This window comes from Protopterus annectens, chromosome 15.part0 (genome assembly GCF_019279795.1).
Source record: "Protopterus annectens isolate FY-2018-M chromosome 15.part0, PAN1.0, whole genome shotgun sequence".
In the NCBI taxonomy this organism is placed as follows: Eukaryota; Metazoa; Chordata; order Ceratodontiformes; family Protopteridae; genus Protopterus; species Protopterus annectens.
This window is the reverse complement of record NC_056749.1, coordinates 388,068,555-388,087,350: the sequence shown is the minus strand read 5'-3', so window position 1 is coordinate 388,087,350 and position 18,796 is coordinate 388,068,555. Positions and strand designations below refer to the sequence as shown.

The 18,796-nt window shown below is 36.8% G+C and overlaps 1 protein-coding gene across 1 annotated transcript in view; it reads right to left on the bottom strand.

The window, feature by feature from the left end:
- The window catches only part of LOC122789702, a 267,518-nt gene extending 249,210 nt beyond the window's left edge, over positions 1 to 18,308 (bottom strand). Inside the window, exon 1 of the mRNA XM_044057132.1 lies at positions 18,147 to 18,308. Within this exon, the coding sequence (XP_043913067.1) occupies positions 18,147 to 18,225 (79 nt within the window). The 5' untranslated portion in view covers positions 18,226 to 18,308. The remainder of the gene's footprint in view (positions 1 to 18,146) is intronic.
- Between the last annotated feature and the right edge of the window lie 488 nt (positions 18,309 to 18,796).

Sequence of the window (18,796 nt, the reverse complement as noted above, 5' to 3'; positions counted from 1 at the left end):
CATTTCTTCCTGTCCCCTGCATCCTGCTCTGTCACACCAACCACTTGCATGTCCTCTCTCATCACATCCATAAACCTTATCTTAGGCCTTCCTCATTTCCTCTTAACTGGCAGCTCCATCCTTAGCATCCTTCTCCCAATATACCCAGCATCCCCCCTCAGCACATGTCCAAACCGATGCAATCTCGCCTCTCTAGCTTTGCCTTCAAACTGCCCAACCAGAGCTGACCCTCTAATATACTAATTTCTAATCCTGTCCATCCTCATCACACCCAATGCAAATCTTAACATTTTTTTTAACTCTGCCACCTACAGGTATACTCCTAGGTGTCCTAAAATATAACAGAAGGATAATACACATAAGTACTGAATAATTGATTCCAGATAAAATAGAAAAAGTAGCCACTCAATATTACCCCCTTTAGAAACATACAACAGTCTACAGATATGAAATACAAACAATTGGCAGGATGCAAATCAAGAAGTGTAAGAAGAGCAACATATCCTTGTTTGTGCCACAACAGTAACTCATCTTTGCTCCCCTTCCAACAAAAAAACAGTATATCTTTGTTTGTACCATAACAGTAACTCCCCCAAAAGAACAGGAAAATGACATATTTTGCTAACAAACCATCTTTGAAATGCTAAATCTGCTGTCAGTGGAAGTATCCCTAAAACATTTGTACATATTTATTTCACAGCATTCCATTTTCATGTATTGGCAATCATGTATACCTCTGAAATGTCTTGACAAACATGGCCATGCAGGGATGGCCCTTGGTCAACTGGTGCCCTAGGTAAAAGGTCTCCACACTGCCCCCCAGCACCAACTAGTGCCCTCATCCTGGCCTACCTACACTATCCAGATTACTGGAAAAACACCCTTGCTACACTGGCACCCTGGGTTGCTGCCTAGTTGGCCTATGCCTAAGGCTGTATATGTGGCCATGTCATCAGTACACTTCTAACTAATGCATACAGATAAAAGTGTAAAAGCCTTTACTTCAGGTTTTTCATAAATACATTCCAGCATATGCAGTATGTAGCTGACCAAATGGAAGCATACCTTCTGAGGTTCAGTACTGCTTTGTATAGATATATCCTGAAAAAAACAGCATTATGTGCTCAACATAAACAAGTGTCCTCAACATCAGTTTGCCTAGCTACACAAATGCCTCTTTATATGGTGTAGATTCAGGGCTGTTAGCAAAGTAAAGATGCAAACGAGGTGTGAACTCATTAAAATTACTGAGTCCCAAAAACTGGATGCATACAGGAGATGTTGGGATGCATATAGGAGATGTAAACACAGTGCAGGTACTCCCTCAGTGTTTGTTTTAATGGACTGCAACTGTGAATGATTAGTGGTTGGGAGAAAGAAGAAACAACAGCACTGCAGGCTGCCTTACTTCCACTGGGTGTGTCAGGTTAGATCTACAAAGTGTTAGATGTAAGGTTGGAAATGTAAGTAAGTAGCACACAAGTCACAGGTTGTGCTCCTTAACATCTAACCTGCCCTTCATTTGTTGGAAACTGCATATGATATTATTTCCAGTAAATATCCTCACTCATTTTATGGCCAATGATATAGAATGGTTTACGCACTGCATGTCTCAGATTACTGCTCAGATAAATGAAAAATGGCCAACAAACGCAGAAATGTAAGGCAGAACTGTATATTTGCAAGCAATAATCATGGCAGGTTGTGTGATCACTAGGTGCACTACATCCAAAACTAATACATGTACAAATAACACGTGTATCGTTTGATATCAGTGTAGATGTTGCTGCAGTTGGTTGTGTGTATATTGATTTAAGCTCATTGCTGCAAAGCTGCGTGTGTGGCAAAGAGGGATAAGGCACCCATCCTGTGTTCTGAAGGTGCATTGGGTTGAGAGTTCAAATCCAGACCTATCTAGAAATAACTCATGTGTACTAACATCTTCTAGTGTGTATGTCATAGATTGATTTTCCTAATTTCAACTACCTCTCCCTTTTCTTTCTTTCTTTTTTTTTTTTAATTGGCCAATGTTTGCTCAATGTGCCATTTAGTGCAAACACTGGAGATGGAGAAAAATGAATATCAGGTTTGGCTATGCTTATCTGATTTGTGTGATGTGCAGAAGTGTGCAAACTGTATAACTGGCCCACCCAGGAAGCACACATGAACCAGACAGCCAAAACCAGAAAACAGATGTGTTTGATTACTACAGGGCATCACGCAAACCCATTAAGTAACATTGTGCTGCAGTTAACAGTGAGACCTTAAGAATTATTAGTAAAATAGGGAATGTCATGCAACTGGTCCAGTGGCAGCAGGTCTAAGTGTAGGGCTGGAGTACAGATGGTCCTGGGTTCTAGTACAGGGTGTGCAGCCTTTGTTTTACTGTTGTGGCATTGCAGTTTATAGCACTGAAAAAATGCAGAGGGAATTCCGTTAAGATGCAATAACCTCAGAGTTGTTTATGTTACAAAAAAAGGATGCTGTAAGTGAAATAACTCCCCTTTATGAGAGGTGTGAGGAACTTTGCAATATAAAAATGCAGGTATTGAGTTCCACTGCAAATTATTTGTGTTCACTCTATATTAATAAATTATTTCAGGAAATGTACATTACTAACCATTTTGTAGAAACTTGGGTAATTATATCTTTATAATTAAAAAAAAAAAGAAAAAATATTGACAAGGGAACAGAATACAGCTCATGTTTTGATGAGTCAATTTTCTCTTTTGCAATTTGACAAAGCATTGCAGATAAGAAAGTGATATGATACATAACTATCTGTGTAAGAACAAGGTAAAAATTCCCAAATATATGCACATTAGGAAGCGTAAGACATGCTGACCATATGCAGAAAATATGATAGTGCATTACCTCAAAGTTTGAAATGTATGCTGTAAGCAAAAAGGGCATAACAAGGTCATATGTGTGTAATACAAATACATGTAATGGCCTATTAGAGTGCAATGCACTGACATATTTAAAAAATGCACAGCCCAGCCGTATTATGAAAGTTAGATAACTGTACATTTAGCAAAGCTTCCATTCATCATGAAATTTTGCTGTACCACAGGATATATGGTAGCAGAAGTGATTTCAGTTAGTTTGTGTGATGTTCATAGGTGTGTACTAGGCTAATGGCCCTGGAGCCTTTACAAGCCTAGCCCTCAAAAAAATTGCCCAGGCACCGTGCCACCCGATCTTAGTTCACACTGCCCATATCCAGTAGGGCAACTGGAATGATCCCTGCAGTGAACCTTCTGTTACCCATCCACTCGTCAAGATTTCTCTTGAAGAGGGACAGTGAGGTTTCTCTGTTTGACATGAATGGGAAGCTTATTCCAGAGTATGTGCAGCCTTTGGGAGATGAACCTGTCCTTCCAGCATGTTCTGTTAATTGTGGTAATGAGGTTGTGATCTCTGGAGCATGGGGCATGGAGGGATTGGGATTTCTTTAGATGTAGTGTTTCAAGTAGGGCTGGGTCGGACATGGCTTTGTAAGTCAAGCAGAGAAGCAAAGATCACCTCTAAGTAGATGATAAGAGACTGAGAACAGCTGAAGTTTCTTGAGTCTGTCCATGTAGGACATGTGTTTAAGCCCTAAGATCTTTTTTGTGAGGTACTTCTGTGGCCTCTCCAGCTGTTGTAGGGGTCTGGTCAAGTACATGCCAAATGGGGCATTATATTTGATGATTGGTCTAATGAGGGATGAGTAGAGAGGGATGATGACTGCTTTCTTCCTGGATGTAAAACCTTTGGTTATATGTGCCACACAGAAGGACTTTCTGACCACAGGGGCAATGTGGTGGTCAAAGGTGAGGTGGCTGTCGACCTGGGTGCCCAGATCTGTTACGGCCCCTTCAGTGTTCAGTGGGCTCCCATCAACATGGTAATTCACGGGAACTGAGATTTTTCCAAAGGGAATAACAACACATTTTTTGGCGTTCAGCTTCAGGCCATGGTTCCAACACCATGTCATTATCATGTGCAAATCTGGTATCCCCATCTAGGTTATACATGGTTCTGGTACACTGTGATCTGAGGATATGACTGCTATATAAAGGCAGTGGTATGTGGGTGACTGTACTTCTCCAACAAAAGATTTTATATTGGGAATGGTTTGTTCCTGACTGAATGCATGTTACTCAAAATAATTGCATTTTAATTTGTTTACTTAAAGCTTGTTGGTTGACCGTGAGACTAGATCAACCAAGCATACAAATTCATAAGTTCTGTGTCAGTACTATGCAGGTGGTTTGAACAACCACATATACCCTAACCATGCAACCTAAGAAGTATTTCTAGTAATTAGCCTACCCCTCCAAGAAGTCCTATTCATGGTATAAAATAAGTTAAAAGTTTTGGAGTGAATTTTCCTAACATTACCAATGCTTGTGAGGTAAAGATCATCTAGCCAAACAGGGTCTTTTGTAGCCTGAAAGGCAATACAAAGATCTAAATGTTAGAGTCTATATAGAAAAACTATATCCAGAGAGCAAAGGGATCCTAGCCTTTTGATTCTCTGTGTTAGGAAACACTGAGGTCTTTTAAACCATAGTAATCAGAGCATTATGTTCAATTATTGGTTTAATAAGTGAGAAACACGGGGAATAAGACTTCTTTGGATGTTCAGGATATACTTTGATAATTAACTGGGCAGTGAAGAAAGATTTTCTTACTGTAACTGATACTTAATCAAACTGCAGTTCATTGGCTACAAAAGTGCGTAGGTATCTAATGAATGCAAATGCCTTAATAGGGATTGCACTTATATGATAATCAGTGCGAATGACTTATTTCCCAGATGCAATCACACTACATTTTTTAGCACTAAATCTAAGGCCATAGTCTGAACACAAGGTGCTGACTCTGTCTAGCTCATTTTGGAGTATATAGGAGTCTATTGCTGACTCACTAATGGTGATAGTTCCAACCATGTTCCACCATAATCCTTAGACACCTGTCTTCACATCAGAGAAGTTGATTCCAAAGAAAATGGACCAAGCACAGAGTCCTGAAGGACACCACTAGAGACCATAGCCATAGCCACGTCAGTTGGCACACTGTTAAACCCTGGAGTGATTTTACCCCTCAATCCAAGGTTGAGAAACAAACAAACAAAAGGGTCTGTAACTTCGATTTTCATTCTTCTGAAGTAGACCCATATATATATATATATATATATATATATATATATATATATATATATAGGGTTCCTATTAGAAGACCGAAGATGCATTCTTTCGACTGAAATGGCAAAATATAGAAGTGGCTTTTAAGTGAATTCTTTCCCTGGGAAAGAATTTGCTTGGCCGCTTCGTTACTTTGCCGTTTTTGGCACTGTAGTGCGGTCTCGGAGTTGGTATATTTAAGTAGGGGCACAGCCCCCCACATCGGGGGTTGTGGGGGCAAAGTACCCCACTTAATGTAATGTTTAAAGTGTTTTGTTTTTTATTTTTTTTTTGTTGGAACAGCGAGAATCGCTGTTCTGACAGTTCAACATTGTAAGCTTTCACTTACATAGGGTCGATTAATCACTGTTCGCTTTTTTAAGCGTTCAGTGATCTAATATAGACCTATATATATATATATGTGTGTGTGTGTGTGTGTGTGTGTGTGTATATATATATATATATATATATATATATATATATATATATAAATACACACACACGTGTATATATGTTAGGAATGTGGGGGTTCAGGGGGCTTTTACCCTGCCAAAAAGAACATTTAAGAGTTTAAAAGTTTTGCTTGCTACACAAAGTGCTGCTACTCTGAAGTGCAACTCTGTCTGGGTTTAGACATTTTGGTGCTGATTCACTGCCTCTCAATGAAATGAGATGTAGTATATCATAGGGTAAACTTTTCATTTATTGCATCACAACTTCCACAGAGAAAATCTGGGAAGGATGATTTATTTATGACTGAATTTAATTTTACTCTTTGGTTAAAGATTACAGCATCACAATCTGTATTAATTAGTGAGGGCATAACCATGTAGAGGAAGCATTAGAAAGGAAAGTACTCATCAGGAAGTTCTGGGAAGTTGAATATACACTGTATAGGAACTGAGATGTTGACTTTTTGATTACAACTCATGGAGAGATTCCTTGAAGTTATCCCAAGGCATTTTAGTAGTCATGCCCATATGCTAATGCAGTGGAAGGGGAACCTTAGGGAAAAATGGGCAAGTAAGCTTGACTTCAATATATGATGCAATGATGTGACAGTCCTGAAGGCTTAAATTAGCTGCTCACTGAGTTTTGGTGTGCATTGACAACAGATATATGTTATCAGACTAACCTGATCCACTTCTTTGACTGCATTACCAGAGAGATTGACAGAGCTGGTCCTGTAGATTGCATTTACCTGGATGCCGTTGGCTCACTCTCGCATCACAGATTCCATGAAAAGATGAGAGGTCCAGTAGTAGGTAGTAAATTGGGCAGATGTGTGAAAAAGTGTTTAGATATCTGCTAAGACTGGTAGTAAGAAAGGGTTGCTCCTGGTCCCAGCCATATTTAATGTTTGTCTCTGACCTCACACAGGGCAAGCAGAATGTACCACTCTCTCTCTCTCTGCTTATCACACTAAGTTCTGTGGTGGGCTGTATCAGATAGGGGTATGCTGGGAAAGAGTAGGGACATGGAAGGCATGGTCTGACAGGTGGCAACTTCATTTAAAGATTTTAGAGTATTGTACTGCTCCTGTGGAACTACAGCACGGGGGTAAGTTATACATGTGGGGGAAATCAGATGTTAAAATAAAGAGCATAATGCTTTGAGGATTTTTATTGCAGAATGTCTAAACCATGAGGTAGAGAGTGACTGGGCAGCTATGGAAGCAAACAGTATGGTAGGGTGTTTACCTAGGAATTGTTAGGAAGGTTATAAATATTCATGTATATTGTATTGGTACGACTATAGCTGATATACTCTATGCACAGGCTAATAGTGCAGAACACAACCAGCCCAGTCAGGGAAATAGAAGTAATGATCTCTGAAGAGAAGTTAAGGCAATTTCATCTTGGTCACTTAACTCAGCACTTATCATACCTTTTCACTTTTGTTTGACACTTGTTGCCTCTTACAGTGATACACATTCAGCAAATGACAGGTAATATATGAAAGGACAGAGTGTGGAAGCAAAAGTTATATAATGTTGTTTCTCTAAGGTGGTCATATTGACTATTTTGATACCCATTGTCATAAGTAAACAAATTACATATTATTACAAGACATCTAGTAAACTGTCTTGGTGGAAGACAAAGTTACACTGTCAATGTCTGTGCAGAAAGATCCTTATGAGGATGTTGCCGGCATTTTCTTATGAATTATGAAAATATACAGCATTAAAATGAAACCTTAGAATGATGCTGAAGAAAACTGTCACTGATATTTTTACTGCAATTTGCATATGTTGAAAATTACAGTGTGTTTATATTGTTAATTTTACAGATAAACATAATTTCCCGTATTTCTGCAAAGATCATAATAAACGATCATACAAAAAGAAGTACTTGTTTGTACTCGCATAAAACTTCAAATCTGGCTGAACAAAACTGCTGCTAAATCTGTGCACCTGGTTTCTAAGACTTGTAAGGTTATTTGAAAATATGTACAGACAGATGTAAGTCCTGCATTTGTTATATCATATTATAATACTGATGGAAAGACTTTGAATGTATTATGATTGCAAAATATTTTTTTTCCAAACTACCCTGATATTTGTATTTAACATTTTTCACTAGATGTGCATATTTGATTGTCTTTTGTTTTTTTAATCTGAATTTTCAGAAAAGGCTTCTGCACTTGAGATGTATTTAGGCTAGGTGTTTAACTTTCCCCAGTGTGAATGAAGTAAAAAGGACAGCGAGAGAGACAGATGGAGATAGGGGTACATTAGGCACTAAGAGGGAACGCTGAACACTAAGAATGTTGGATGCTTACACTGCACTTATAATTCAGCTGTTCTTTTGAAGATTGTATTGTCTGTAGTCAGTTTCACACTACGGTTTCACACTACGTTTTTGACTCTGTGCCTCAGTAACCGGGAACACAGGACTTCTTCTCATTTTAGGTACTACTCGGTTCATGCTCTTTTCCATCAAGAATGTAATGCTAGATAATTCTTCATCTTCTCTAACTGGTATAGAGTATTTAATTATAAGTTATGTTGGTATGGGAATTACATTACTTATTTAATAGTGAGTTTTTTTAAGTATGTTAGAATGTATGTCCGTTTCCTGGATGATTTGTTCATTGCATGGGGAGGTCCTGATGATGAGATACTAGCCTTTGTGGAATTTATTAATTCTACTATGGATTTTTTAAAATTTACTTATCAAATATGTACAACTTCTATAGCATATTTGGACGTTATGTTAATGAAATCTGATGTAGGTTTAAAAGCAGGAATTTTTAGGAAGAAAACTTATTCAAATAAGTATTTGCATTATTCTAGTAATCACCCATATCATGTGAAAAGGGCTGTTATTAAGTGACAGATGGTACGAGCGGCCAGAAGCGTTACAGATATGGTCGATTTCCTTGATGAATGTCACTTTATAGAAAATATGCTTATTAATAGAGACTATTCTGGGGCTATGATAAATGATGTTAAATCTGAACTAAGTAGGAAGAGACTTTCTGGCCAATATAAACCTTTATTATCTCAATATTTTAATGGTACAAATGTTTCAAGAAATAATGGTTTAGATATGTATTCCTTTTTAGATTTTTATAAGGAAAGTGATGGTATGATACAAAGAATTGAACCACACAATTTGATGACATCACAGGCCAATTTAACTGATGGAGTACAACAGGCACATAATGTGTTTATTTCCACATTTAATGTGGACAGTAAATGCGTGATGGATATTATTCATAAAAATTGGGCCTTTATAAGGACAGATAAAACATTATTAGAAAAATAGGTAATACCCCAAAGTTTGTTTTTAGGCATGATAATAATTTTAAGGATTGGTGTAAAAGTTTGTCTGTATTAAATACACAATCTATGCGGAAGATGAGGAAATGTGGAATGTGTACTCAGTGTAAGTTTATATTGGAGTGTGACCATTTTGATTTATGCTTTAACCATATGTATGTTTTTGGCCACTACTCTTGTCAGACACAAGGCGTGGTTTATGCTGCTAAGTATAGTTCTTGTGCAGCATACTATGTGGGAAAAACTAAATGTAAGCTCAAACAACTGGTGTATAAACATACATATGATATGCAAGTACTAAAAGAAACAAGTGTCCTAGGGAAACACATAAAAGAATTTCCAAATCATAAATTTAAATTTGTTGTTTTAGAACAGGTATTGGTAAACCCTAAGGGGGGGGACCATGGAATATTCTCCTTGAACAACGTGAATTATGGTGGATTTTGTTTTTAAATGCTTCAGTGTTTCCTGGGTTAAATGATGTTGTATCTTTGCTAAAATTAAAAATATTTGGAAGATTGTAATTTTTTTTTATAAATACATATCATTACATTTTATATATGTCTTTAAAAATAATTTAACTTTATTTTAGTTATATTATAATGAGTAAGTTGTGTTTAAGAGTTAATTGATTGTGCTAACTGAATGGTATTTAAGGGTGGTCATATGACTGTTTTTTGAATGTCTGAGGAAGGCTGGTATTACTGGCCGAAAACGCTAACATAAAAAAGTCTTTTGGGTTAATTTTGTGTATTCTGCCTTTTGCTGTTCACATTCTACAAACAATATTTAATTATTATTTCTTCTGGTAACTGGAGTACAGACAAAGATAGTTCATAACCAACTGAACCTTGCAAAGCACACAAACACATGTGCTGGCAAGTACTTCTTGTACATTTCCTATTCCTTTTATTGTTTTGTTACTTGCATTATTTCAGCTGTTTAAACTAATTTTTCAATTTTAATCACAAACAAATCTAAAATACTGAAATTTTGATAAGCTCAAGCATGAATTGTCTTGTTTATGCAAGAATTAGAAATACACTATAAAAAATGAATCAGTGCCATAAAGAGACTGCAATTAAATATCTTAATTTTTATAGGCTGCAAAAGAAACATTTACACTGCAAGCTTACATTACTTCTAGTCCTTCCTGAGGAGATCTGAATTTTACTCTAGAGATGCTAACACTGCCTCTCTCTGAGCTAGCTAGCTGTCGAGCTTGGGCATGTCTCCTGGAAGACTCCCTTTTCATAATGTACTAATACCTTTATCTTTTTAACTTAAGTTTGTTATTCAGCATTCTCACTGCTATATTAAAAATAAATGAAAAAAAACATATGTTAACCAGTAAGCCAACTAAATGTGCTCAGGTAGAAAACCACAGCAACCAAGGAAAACTTGAAGTACCACACACGATAAACCAGCAACTCCGTAGAAGGAAAATTTATTCAGAACAGAGTACTCTGTTAAAGGCTTTTGGCCGAGGCGCTAGAGATTTTCAAGTGTGTGTTCTGAATAAATTTTCCTTCTACGGAGTTGCTGGTTTATCGTGTGTGGTACTTTAAATGTGCTCAGGTGTCTAGGCAGTGAGACATCTCCCTGTGGTACATTTGGTTGGGGATGCATGGCTGAGGTGACATTCAGCTGCAGAGAAATATGGCTGTTGCGAATTCCCTGTGGACAAAAAAAAGCACAAAATGGCATACCCTCAGTTTTAATCACCAAGGGCACAGGGGCAGAAAAAGTAATGAGTGTTGTGCTCCGTGTACTGTACATGCTTATGTAACTACATGTGCTACGGCATGGAGAAAATCTTGCATGCTACTGTAGTCACATTTATGCTCCAGTATGCATTTTAGGTAATGTTCCCCTAGACACTGTGAAGGAAGTAGTGGTCCACACACACACCAATTATAAAGGCACTGTCCATTGTGCACTGCATTTTTACTGCCACTGACATGCTCATTGGCCAGCCTGCTGCTGATGCCTGCTATACTACCTGCTGTCTCATGTTGCCTTGGGGGCCACGGACATTATTTTCTCCCCGTGCATTTGGTTATTGAAATTGTGGCCATGGCACCACATTCTTCTCTTTTCCCAAAGGGAATTTGCAACCAGCACATATTTCTCTGCAGCTAAATGTCACTTCAGCCATGTGTCCCCAACCAAATGCACCATAGGGAAATGTCACACTGCCTAGGTACCTGAGTCCCCACTAAACACACATAGCCCCCTTTCAGGGGGTGACCAGACAGTGATAAGTCAATTGCTCAAAGTTGCACAGCAGGCAAAAGGAGGCTGTGGAAATAAAAGTAGGACTTCTACAGTGTGTTGATCTAAAAGTAGTCAAACATCTGTGCCAGTTTCATAATTGATGATTTATAAACATATTAAGCTTTACCAATCAAATATTTCTGAATTATTTGTATAAATATTCCAAATAAATGTATAGCCAGCAAAGCTTTTAACACTTGCTGCACTACTTTAATAAGTGCATTGATTTATATGTTTAAATGTTTCCATCTTTGCTGCAAGGCCTACACTGTGGCGAAGAAAGATCAGAGAGCTCAAATCAATTGTGTATTCAATAAACAAATGAATGACTAAATAAATACATGCATAATTTCTACATTAATGTGTGTGCTACAGTGGTTACCATGATTGCCTGACAATGCTTGATCCTCTCCTTTTTTTAGTCAATTGGGTGCCCTCTGTATGGAGACTTTATGTTCTTTGTATGGGTTTTTCGTGAGTGAGTTGGTGATATGTTTACATGAACTGTCAATACCTCAAACTGCCCTTATGTATGTGTACCACATGTGAGTGAATGTGTGTGTGTGTGTCTACACACATATGTTTGTGTCCCCTAGAATGGAGTACTTGCCATCTACAGTTTCTCTGCCTCGCCTGGCTTCCCTCATCTAAGATTTAGATTAAGTAGGTCATTTGAGAAAAGGAGAATTGATACAAAATAAAAATAATGATAATAAAACAAAAAAGGCAATACCATTCAGAATAATTAAAAAAAATAATTCACAATTTTACAAGAAAATGATTATTTGCAGATTCACAGAATAATGCCCGTGTGAACCCAGTCAGATGAAATCAGTTATTATTAATAGGATTGTGTTGCAGGTAGAACCCCTGTATACTGCTTCAGTCATAAAGGAAGCTGTACTGCTTGTAGCTTCCAAACAAAACTGGAAAACTGAAATTCTCAGGGAATACCATAATTCAGAGGATAACAGAGCTCCTATTGTAGCGATCTGTAAACTGACTGTTTTCTGATGTAATTGTGATTTTGCACAGTCTGCTAATTGTGGCTTGCTGTGGCTGACAATGCTGAATGATATGACTGCCCAAAAACAGTAGACAAAGCCCCAAAACTGTGTTTGAATATGAAAACACAGAAAATTAAATTAATTCCCTACTTCTCTGGACACAAGGAACACCCCACTTTCTTTCTACTGGATCTGCAATAGGGAAAGGAATCGTACATCCTGAACTCAGATTCAACCTCCCTCTTATATCAGCAATCTGTACTAAAAATGTCCCCACTATTCAAACACTAGAAAATAAAATATGTAGATTTATTATGCACTACTCAACAAATGAACACCACTATATAACACTAGAAAGGGAAACTGGCTCATATATGAACATACTGTCCCCCATTTAGCATTGCAACTAATAGTATATACCCCTACATACAACCTAAGAAATTTGAAATACTCGGGCCTTAAAGCACACATCCTGCATACCTCAGACAATGCATTAGAAATTCTTGGGACTAAACTGTGGAAGTCCCATCCATCTGAAATTAAAGACTTGTGCTCTTATTCCAAGTTCTGTTCTCTAACAAAATCATATTTAATCAAGTAGAATGTACCAATTACCCCCTCATGTCACATCACATAAGTCTGCTTTATCTCTTCTCAGCTCTAACTCAACCACTAAGATCCTCTGCATCTTTTTACATCTTCAATTTGTCTTAATATTAATTTCTCAAATGCTTTGAAATGTCTGTACATATTGTAAATTAATACATTGGATTTACTATGTAGCCAAACCATTACTCTACCATTGTACTGATTTACTGCCATGTACATATTATTGTACCCTTGTCAGTTTGTACATCTGGTCAGTTTTTTGACCCAAGGGCTGAGAATGAAATTGGTCAGATTTGATCAGTGCTCTAACCCTGTAATTAAATTCAAACAAATAAAATAAAATAAATATGACAAGCATGGCAAGAAGTATAAACAAAGTTCTTAAACATCTGCACTCCTTGAAGACCATCAGTTCTGTATATAATCTCATTCAGAGTCATAGCAGGGGTAAAATAGTAAATATTGTAAGTACCATTTTAGGAATGTTTTCATTCAAAAAATCTAGTCAATGACTAGATTACATGGAGGACTTGCACATCTCTGCCTTTCCAAACTGGGTACTGTAAAGCAGCTAAATGAAAGAAATCAACACAATCACTTCCTCAGCTGTACTAAACCTACCACTGAATATATCCTGTTTAACAAAACGGTACCTTGTTCACACTCAGAATCTGGAGAAAGTGACACCCTAGCAGTCAAAAATATATTTTGAGATTACTAAACTTCTTCTGAAAAATTAGGTTGAAAAATCAGAAGTTTAAAAATTGCAGTGTCTTGTGAATAGTAAATGCTGTTAAACTTGAAAGAGCAATTAAAAAAAACTCTTCTTTACAATATTCACATTCAGTGCATAAAAAGTCTACTATTATACAAACATTTCCAAGCTTACATTTTTTAAAACAAACTCTGCATATCTTGGACACTGCACAAGCTAGATAAATAGCATTGGAGAAGTTTTGTTTAATCAGACTTGGCGATTTTGTATGATCACATACAATTCCTTTTTAGATACCTGTTGTCTTTGATATAGTTACAGAAATATTACAAATTATATACATTTACAGAAAGTAATCAGCTTGGTTTTCTAGGGGAATACTGCAAGAAGGACATTTATAAATATGGGAACAGAAGAAGCGAACTAACTTCCTTCACAGGCAACTAGCCAACCTTGCTTAGGGTAAAATAGTGACCATCCACGTTATGTGCTAGACGTATACAGTGTTAGCATCCATAAAGAAAAGTCTTGAACAAATTAAAATTTCTGAGAATGACACACATACACTAATTATATCCCTCATTCTAGCTGTGGGCTCGGAACACCTTTATAAATATCTGACCTGTTTTCCAGGCAAAATATTGTGGGACTTTCCAGCAGATATTTAAATGTTTGAAATGTTTACTTTTCATTTCTAGGACATTACATAGTGTAGAGACTAGCCATTCTTGGAGTTCTGTAAATTTCTGTACCTTTTCAAGAGAAGCCAACACAGCCAGTGACTACCCAACTGTCAGAAATACCCTTCCATATTTGTCGGGAACTAAGGAAGATGAACGGACATCTATTGCTGTGGACTGGAAGCCTTATCAGCCTTGTGTGAAGCACATTGCATGAAGAGATTGTTCAGTATTATCCTGTCCAGTTCTGTATTGTCCACCCCTATAGATCCACACATTTTCCTGGTAAAACAAGCATTGAATTTTCTGTGTGAACATGCAGTGTGGCTGAATAATTCAATGTAATACAATTATGTAACATCCATGCCATTTGTCCAGCACCTATATATACTATTAATCATGTGCCACATAGAAGGCAAATATTGCTACAGCTTGCCCTCCCCAACTCACATGAGATGAGTGAAGTCTGTTCAATCATGTCTGCTGTTCACTGCCATTCATGTAAGATAGGTTTGTTTCCAGAGCAACTTCCCTGGGAAATTATATCAGAAATCTGTGACTGTACCACAAAGATATATGACATCTTCCACTTATTAAGATTAAGGCCAGATTAGGAAACTAAACAGTGTGCCTCATTTTAGAAAATGTAGTTAACCTAAAACTGAAAGTTGCCTTTATATCATTCCTTTAGAAATCCAGTTCAGCTGATGTATTTATACTAAAACTAACTGTAACTGCTATCAAATATAGTCACTGATTACAATAATTCATAACTAGAACTGTAGTAAAGCTTTAGGGTTCAGTATTAGTAGCCAACAATAATAGCACTTTAGCAATAGGACGGAAGGAAACATTTACAATCTGCTTGCCTTTTTTTCTTTTAGGTATCAAACTAATTTGGAGTTGAATTCTGTAATTTCGTTGTCTAATTTATTTTACATTTGTGTACTGGGAAAGTCCGACTGGACAAAATGTCCTTTTTCAGCAGAGGTTCGGGGACAAAGCTAAAAAGAATAGCAGTACATTATCTGTAGGTAGAAAACAAGCAAGTATACATATGCTTAGTATGTGTATACTGCTCAAATACAAAGATAATAGGTTGTGTTCCTTTAGCTGCCTTAAGACATCTACTTCCTAACCAGGGTTTGTACAAGAGCAGGTCCATGATTCGATAGGTGTGATTTCAGAAGTTTTTTAAAGTTGGAAGTGTTAGTAGTTCTGATATTTAATGGCAGGAAGTCGAAGTTTTGGCTATGCATATGGAGTAAAGGGAAACTTCAGCTGCATTGTTAGGTTTGGATATATTTAGGAAGGATTTATTACTGGAATGTAATACCCTGTTATTGGAGTAGTGTATTAGCAGATTTTGAAGTACTGGTATTTTTTCTGGCAGATTTAGTATTTGATGGGCAAAGGTGAGTTGATTATAAGGAAGTAGATTTGGTAATTAAAGCCAGGATAGTTGTTTTAAAACCAAACAATGATGGGATCTGAAATGTGTTACTGTGGCAAACTTTGCAATTTTATTATAGCAAGTTTCAAGTTTTGCTAGGTCAGATTTTTTTAATGTTTGCAACAAATTGTGAGGAGTAGAGATAAGATGGCTTCTTGCTATAGTGGCCTTTGAAGAATTATTTAGAAACTGTTGATTGTACAGGATTAATAGTGTTTTGTGAACTTTTTTATGGTCTGTGATATGTGTACGTTGAATTTTATATTATGGTCAATGACCAGTCCAAGTAATTTTGTTAAATAATTGTATGGTTTAATGATCAGATATTGAATGGTGGGTGGGCGTCAGCAGCTCTAGTTGGATAGAAGAGCATGAGTTTTGTTTTGGTAGGGTTAAGTATAACTTGTGCATTGTTTAGCCAAGATTCCACAGCATTAAATGATTGATGCGTGATTTCTTGGAGTTTTTGTAGTGTTAGGGTAGCACAAATTAGGGTGGAATCATCTGTATATTGACCTACAGAGGCAGGTATGGTGGCAGTATGAAGATTATTGGTAAAGATAATAAAAGGAAAATGCCCTGAATAGATCCTTGTGGAACTGCTAAGGTTACCAGCAGTACTGAAGAGAGTTTTATTGCCATTTTACAGCTTGCTGGCATCTAGTTAGATATTGCTGAAAGATTCAGATCAGACAGTCAGATATTGCTAATTTCTGGAGGTAGAGTCTCAAGAATTTTCATATCAAGTACAGAAAAGCATGATCAGTATTATTTAATGTACTGAGGTGCTATGAAAAACTAGGGATCCACTGAAGTACGATCTGATGGAGTAGGTGGTATATACCTCACCCGGCTGTAACTCAAAAAATCTGAATACTCATTTGTTTTAAAAGTTTTTGAGAGTGTAAAAGAGAGCGAGAGAATGCAGAAATGAGTACATGTTCATTTGTGTGAACCATGTAAGGTTGAATGAAGGTAAGTAAGAGTATGCAGGAAAATTAGTATTTGAATGAAAAGTGGTGGTTGTGATGATGTGCAAGACCTTTGTTATAACAGCTGGTGAGTGTGTGCAAGTTTTCATGGGTTAGCGTTACAGTAAGGGTTATGTAAGGGGGTAGGATTCACTGTTGTGTATGTTTGTGTCATGTGTGTTCTCCGTCCTTTTCTCTTGTGTAGAGGTACTTTTAGAGAAAGAGTTTTTAGTACTGTAATGTGTATAGTTACGGTTAGGGTTTGGGTTGGCACCCATGAGTAAGGCCCACCTGATTTGTTCTTATTATTCATTCAGTGTTCTGTGATTCTCTCTTCTGAGGTTTCAACTTTTCGTTATATTATTGCCTCACCCATGTGTGTGTGTGTGTGTGTGTGTATATATATGTTTGTAAAGTATTAGTAAAAAAACAAAAAAGATTAAGTACATATTTGTTTGCAAAATATTTTTTGACTTTCCATTTAGCAATGATTAATACTGATCAAGAGATACAGCATTAGCTCTGTTACACACTCAGTAAAATTAAATTTAACTAAATTAAACAAAACTCTAGCTTAATGGATAACTTCCATGCAGAGAAACTGCTGCTGATATTTAGTCTATGAACTTCACATTTTGGAGAAACTCATTTTTGTTATATACTTGAAATAAATAAAGTTTTTATGTTGCATAGCATTTATTTTTTAATTACCATTCCTTGTGGTAAGATGAAGCAAAGATCATCATCACAGAGCTTCCAAGAAAACAATAAGCTCTTTACTGCTGTTTGCTTTCTTGTTCAAATCTAACATGTACTAAAATGCAATCCTTCCCTGGGAGGATCCTGCAAACTGTCTAATTAAAGTGTGTGATCAATTATCATCATGCAAAAACACCATCTGCCGCAAAAGAAGCTATAATATGTCCCTGTTACTACCTGATTCATGAAACCAGGGGTCAAATCTCAGCTCTGCTATACAAGACATCAGGTGTCAGTTAAACCATAACTCAGATGATTTGTGCAGTTACTTGCAACTGTTTTGTTTTCTAAATTAATTTCCAACAATCAGACAATTGCTTTGGAATGAAGTACATACCAATATTTACTGTTTTTGCTATTTGTTAATTTGTTGTGCAAGAAACAATTTGCCCCACAGTGCTGCTGTCGGCACGCAAGTCAGCATTTAATAGTGTAAGTTTTGTAAAAATGCTAAATGTTTACCTCAAGACCTTATTTTACAGATTCCAGCTCTGAGTACTGTAAAGAATTGCTAAGCCAGTCAACAAAAGGAAAGCAGAAAATAAACATGTTATGTATACATTCACCTGGAGTTAAATATACGCTCATTTATCATTTAGACTTTGTAGTAAAATCTCCACCAAAACACTTACACGAATCCATAACACCATATTTCTAAGACTTAGCTAAACTCATCACTTTACAAACGGTACAAAGTAAGATATTTGTAAAATGCCTTACTATCATTTGCAGAAGAACCATATGGCAGACTTGACGCAAACACCGTAAAAATAGCCAGGAAAGTCTTTGCTGAGAACATTGTGAAATAGACAAGGGAATCAAAACACTGAAAGCATGTGTTCCTTGTCAAATAAAGCTGCCGGATTTTACTTCTCCTTTTTTGTTGGTCACTGCAGACCAAAGATCAAAATTCATTTCTCTCATACATTTTATGACAGCTCCCTATTACTGATTAACTGCTATCTGCCTTTGCTAACTTTAACCATTAGCCATTGTTTCCTGCCTTAATATTTGCAAATCAGCAGCAATGAAAGGTGTGTCTTAATTATTTTAGCAAGATATTTCCTGGTTATGCTTCTACAGCATTACTAAGTTCCGAAACTGGACCACATCTATTCTATTTAAAGAATATCCAGTCCATCCGAACGGTTGAGAACTCCATTTCATTGTAGTGACAGACATGAAGAGCTTCCAATGCCTAAAATGTATACAAAATAAAGCTAAGATATGCCAGAGGCTGAATGAAGAGGTAATAATGGCAGAAGAACATAATTAATGTTTCCATATACAAGTGTGTGGCACAGCCTATTTTATCATTTCTACTAATTCTTGAGTTGTCACCTCAGAAGAAAGACAAATTCTAGTGGTAG